This window comes from Corythoichthys intestinalis, chromosome 17, assembly GCF_030265065.1.
Source record: "Corythoichthys intestinalis isolate RoL2023-P3 chromosome 17, ASM3026506v1, whole genome shotgun sequence".
NCBI lineage: Eukaryota > Metazoa > Chordata > Actinopteri > Syngnathiformes > Syngnathidae > Corythoichthys > Corythoichthys intestinalis.
This window is the reverse complement of record NC_080411.1, coordinates 4225524-4231523: the sequence shown is the minus strand read 5'-3', so window position 1 is coordinate 4231523 and position 6000 is coordinate 4225524. Positions and strand designations below refer to the sequence as shown.

The 6000-nt window shown below is 36.8% G+C and overlaps 1 protein-coding gene across 1 annotated transcript in view; it reads right to left on the bottom strand.

Annotated features, from left to right (window-relative positions):
- map1b (microtubule-associated protein 1B) overlaps positions 1-6000 on the bottom strand; it is a 30411-nt gene continuing 24411 nt past the window's right edge. Inside the window, exon 6 of the mRNA XM_057819724.1 lies at positions 1-5492. Coding sequence (XP_057675707.1) covers positions 5337-5492 — 156 coding nt within the window. The 3' untranslated portion in view covers positions 1-5336. The remainder of the gene's footprint in view (positions 5493-6000) is intronic.

Here is a 6000-nt window from a genome sequence, read left to right as displayed (position 1 = left end):
TTCATTTTTATTCTGGTGTTTTGCATTTGGAATCATTCAGCAGTGGTGGCACACAAACATAAAAGCGCCGACGGATACTTTCACTTGGAGCAAACGGCAAGGGCTCAACTAGGCCTTAAATGTGAGTTTGGAGAGCACAAGACGCATACAGTATACACAAAATGGCCGCTGCGGATTAAATTTGTCGACAGGATGTAAAAGGCAGATTATTAGAATAGAAGAATTTTTGCTGTAATGTCATTCCAAATCGGATTTAAGACATATCAGGTGAGTTTGAATTAGTGCTGGGTGATATGACAATATATATCGGCAAAATAATAATAAATCATGTATCGTCATGAGCCTTCTACTGTCAATTTTTTAATAATAAATCATTGAAATACACTATAAACAAGTACAGTGCTGAAACTTCTGAAATCAATATGCGGAACGGCCACAAGATGTCCCTATGTGTCCCTGATAAATCACCACATAACACAAACATATGGCGCAAAAATAGATACACAGTCATTGACCCCAATAAACGTCACTCCCAGGTGACTTCCTGTTAATTTTCAGTCATTTCCTGTAGTTTCAGGTCAGATTTAATGCCGGTTCAAATTAACTTTTTCTATATCGCCCAGCACTAGTCAGGATAGTCCAGAACAGTCAAACATTTGTAATACAGGTAGTCCCAGGGTTACGAGCGAGTTTCGTTACTACGCTGGCGACATCACCCGAATTTCCACTTAAGTCTTAATTAACCCTTTAAAATTTCAAAATAACTTTGCAAAAAAGTCCAAAAGTATTGCATTTTGTTTAATGGTAAAGGATACATTGCCCTCTGGTGGCAGCGTTGGGACTGGCTGGACTGTTGTACAATAATGCTTCCATAAAGGAGCACTCTGACGTCTCACATGGATAAAGAATAGCTGTAGGGCTGGAATAATTAATTGATTAACTCGAGTAATTTGATTAGAAAAAAACGATTCAAATGAAATTTTGCTGCTTCGAGTTTACGTTAAATTAAAGTGGCGTTGTAATGGTTTGTTTTGAACGTGTTTGCATTTAGTTTTATTGATTTGGGTGGATACACTGCCCTCTAGTGGCAACAGTGAATATGACATAACTCATTTCACATGGCTGAATCCTGCTTCTCCCTGTTAAGACCAACATAAGCTTTTGTTTGAGCTAATGTGTTTAATGCATTCTTAATTTAGTTAATCGGTGTATTTAGCCATTTTTTATGGGAATATGTGTTTGGACAAAAAAAAATAAAAATGTTAGCATTGTATGGCATTTAAGCTAGCGGACCTTTGCTATTTAAGTTAGCCAATTTTTCTTTTGATGTAATTACATAGATCCTCATTTTTTTATACCGTTTGAGGCTCAGCTCAGGTGTTTAAAATTTTTATTTGCCTTATCTGATTGCTTGATTATTCGAACTAACTAGTTCATCGATTAATCGACTAATTGAATAATCAATAGCTACAGCCCTCGATAGCTGCGCTCTGGTTTGGCCTACATAAAGCTGTAAGTTGCTTCAGCTAATATATGTTTGTTCATGTATTTGTAATTAATGTTCGAGCAATTTGTGGAGTTATGTGTGAGCTATTTGCCATGAGAATTGCAAATACGTTAGCATTCCTGGCATTTAAGCTAGCGGACTTTTCATTCGTTAGGCAAATTAGGCTAATTTAATATTCTGAATTTACATATTGATCAGACTAGATGGACGTTGAACACCAATTGTTTTGCGTCAAATGTTTTATTGTTAAAATGCGTGTCGTTTTGAACAGACGTGTACATATGTGTGTTACAGCTTTACAAATTGTCAAAAGTGAAGAAGTCAAAAGCTTAAAAAAGCACAATTGCTTTGTTTACTGTCTGTCAAGCTCAAACTTTTTACGTTTAGTGAGGACAAACCAAGTCATGTTAATAAAGTAAAGTAAAAAGTAACACACTGGGAGGTAAAATTAGGTATTTTTTGTGCGACAAAAATAAATAAATAACTGGAGACAATAGTGGACGAGACTCCATCGTTGTAAAGTCGAAATCGTGTAAGTCGAGTACGTCGTAACCCAGGGACTACTTATAACAAGCAAGTGCCATTTCAGAGTTGAACACCTTTCTAGCAGTACCATGTGCTGCCACAATATGCCAGGCAGCACTGAGCTCTACTGGAGGAAATGTAGCATCAATAACACCAAGAAGAAGAGGCAGAGCAGAACCCCAATTAAGCTTGGGTAGTATTAAATAGAGAGAGCAGTTCCGCCGAAAGCAGTCAAAATTTCGAATGGTGATGTTTGAATTCCATCTAAACATTTTTGATTTTTTTTTTCAAACTGACAACAGAATAAACCCTAACCTGGGAAACTTTCATGTCATCTAAAAAATGTAATTCTAAAGACAGGTCTTGGCATTTTTGTGGATTTTGGTTAGGTGTGTGCAGAGGTGGGTAGAGTAGCCCAAGTTTTTACTCAAGTAAGAGTAGCGTTAATTCAAAATAGTATTACTCAAGTAAAAGTAGTCATTCAAAAAATGTACTGAAGTACAAGTAAAAAATCCAGTGAAAAGAATACTGAAGCAACGAGTACCGTAATTTTCGGACTATAAGCCGCTACTTTTTTCCTTCATTTGTTCATCTGTGGCTTATAGTCCAGTGCGGCTAATTTGTTGATTTTTTTTTAGGTAACACTTTATTTGACAGCGGTATCGTAAGACTGTCTTCATCAAAATTATGACATGACACTATCATGGACATTACTGAATGCTTATGTCATTAGGTGTCATTTGGCAAATAATGTCACTAACTCAATTTTTGTCCAACTTGGATCTTTTGCATCCATTCAAAAGTGAGATCATTTGCCAGATAACGCTTAATGGCATCTGTTATCAGCATTCATGAATGCTCAGGACAGAGACATGTCATAATTATGATTGTGTAATGACAGTCTTATGGCACCACTGTCAAATAAAGTGTTAGAAAATACCATAACTAGCAATTGATGAAACAACTGGAACAGTAACTGAAGAAATATTTAGCACAGAACATGATTTTTGATTGTTATTTAAATCTGTAGCGCTGCAATGCATGCTAAGAGGCATGTTGGATGACAACAGTGTTGACAGCAGATGGCAGCAGAGGTTGATTGTCTCCCCCAGGGGAGCAGTGATGGCCAAATGAAGCTTCTTGAAACAATAAAGCTTTGCAACCAATTGGTTCAAAGCTTCATGGTGCTTCATTTGATCTTTTGATCAAATTTGGTGGGCTGCGGCTTATAGTCAGGTTCGCCTTATAGTGCGAAAATTAGGGTAACTGCTTGTTTATGTTTTGTTTATTTTTTAAACAATGGATTTTTTTTTCTCTCAGCACAAACTTACCTAAATGAACTGTTGTTACAATGATATTGTCCAATAACCCATTACATAACCGTATTAAGCCAAAGAAATACAAAAAAATAAATACAAAATCATTGAATTCTGGCGAGAGAAAAAAAAAAACTGAAATGAAGGATTTTTCTTCCCTCTAGTGGAATAAATAGTTCCTAGTTTGAATAGTGAGTAGTTCCTTAATTGTTAATATTATGAAATTAAGAGGATTATATATTTGGTTTTCCGTGGTCAATTGGCGCCAAATAAAAACTGGGAGAGAGGTTTAAATTCGCGCTTTCGAGTCGTGCTGAGGAAGGCGCTCAATGTAAAATACTTCATATTTTACGGTGCTTCAAAGACGCTACGTAATTTAACAGGCTGGCGTAATCACAGAACGGCAAGCTTGAGTCTGATTGGTGTAATGGAGTCATGTGATTATTGTTGCGATGTTTCATTGGTGAAATTGGTACAGCTACTCTTGGCATCGCTGGAAAAAAATAATGAATCTAATATGAATAAATAGGAAAAATTCTTGTGTAGCCCAAATTAGCAGAGTAAGAGTAGTGTTTTTTTTTTTCAAATCTACTCAAGTAAAAAGTATGGCTTATTAAAACTACTCTTAAAAGTAAATTTTTCTCATAAAGCTACTCAAGTAAATGTAACGGAGAACAATTAACGTGTTATTACCCACCTCTGGGTGTGTGAGACAATATATCGAAATATCACGATACCTTAAATCCTAAAAGGTTATCGATATTTTCCTTCCAAGAATTTATATATCGTTTAAAAAGGTGTCACAGTTTAAAAAAAAAAAAAAAAATCTTAGTGTCTATGTTAGCTCACTGACTGCCATTGACGTTTAGCGCTGCCTTAGCATTAGCATTAGCATTCACAGCCAGTTTTCTCGGTTTTGGGGGCATTTACAGGTCACTTCATGTTCACTTTAGGGAATTTACATGTCTTTTCCTATAGATTTTGAGTCACTGCCTATTTATTTGGGGACATATCTGGGTCACTTCCTGTTCAGTTACTCAAAACCAAATGGAAATGACACGTTAATGCTCCCAAATCAACAGAAAGTGACCCAAAAAAATCAACACAAAATGACCTGTAATGACCCAAAATTCACTCATTGGCTGCTATTGACGTCCAGAAATGTCCAATTCATTTGAAGTGGGAGGGATGGCAGCTAATGAACAATCATTCGTAGAATATCGTAGAAAGATTTCTTGGCCCAGTATCGATACCTGCTTTCTCGCCGTATCGTGAGATAATCGTTATATCGCACATCGTATCATCTTGGCCTTTTCTTGCTCTCACAGCGCTGCCAATTTTCCATTAATGTTTATAAGGAGGGATTGTTACATTTTACGATCTTGAATTTCCTCAAATATGACGGAAGGGAAAATGTGATGTCGCTAATTGAATTTCAAGTATCTTTTTAGTTTTGGAAAGCTCGCCAAAAGCTTGCTGAAAATCTCATTATCCAATTTTTATGTCTGCTTTCAGTGGAACAGCTCACATTGAATATGTTAAGCTTTGATTGTTTGTAAGCAGCAGTCAACGTTTCACACGTACCGTAAACTGCTAATTTAGCGTTTCACATTACATGTTAGCATTAAGGTAGCAGGTTTTTGTTATTATATGATTTGCTTGAAACTTGCCTCAACAGATTTGACCTTCGTGAACTTAGCTTTGTGTCCATTTCAAGACGTTTGTCCATGACGGAGTCATGAGTGTTTAGTTTTTCAGATACATTCATTACTTAACATCCCAGTAAGGCAGAGAACGTGTTTTTTTTCTTCAGCCATCCTCCAAGACTAAAACAGATTGTGTTTAACTTAAAGGATGAGTGGACAGAGTAAAAAATAATAATAATGGTTGTCTCAGAGTGAGTTGTTTGTGAAAGTAGATGTGACTGTTTAGGTTTTTTCAGGCTACATTGTAAGGCGTCAGGCCTCCAAAGTGAAGGAGCAACAGTCTTACATCTCTATCTTACACGCCGGGAAGGACTCATCCTGCATGACCACTGTGCTGCTGCTGGCCAGGACCATGATGTTGAGATCTTGCTGACTGTCGTGGGTCTCCTGGTACCATTCCCTCATCACGTCCGTGTCATGGGTCGGTATCAGGGTGACCTGATGGCAGAAGTGAGTAGAGTAGCCAAAATTTTTACTCAAGTATGAGGCGTGTAATTTCAAAATAATGTTACTCAAATGAATGTAAAAGTAGTCATTTAAAAAAATGTAATCATACTGTACATAAGTGGAAAGAGTATTAGGTAAAAAGAACAAGTAAAATAGCACTAGGGGTTAGAACTAATATAGATGTCCCAAATTAACCAGACAGAAAAAAAAGCTTCTCTTTGCTTTCTTACATGACTTCATAGTATTTTAGGTAGATTGGGAGTTAAATTGAGCGTTTAGATCTGTTTTACTCATCTTCGGTGGACATTTGTCTGCAGTATTCATCGATCCGGCTCGAAGGACCATGTAAAATAGCGCTGGGCTGGTGTGACTTGAGGAATGGAGACCACTGCAGATAGTCTGGTTAGAACGATCATGATACTTGTCTCGAATTAACCAGGCCAAAAAAAAAAATCCTCAACAATTGCTTTTTATTTTTCTTTCTATGTGAACGTAGGTC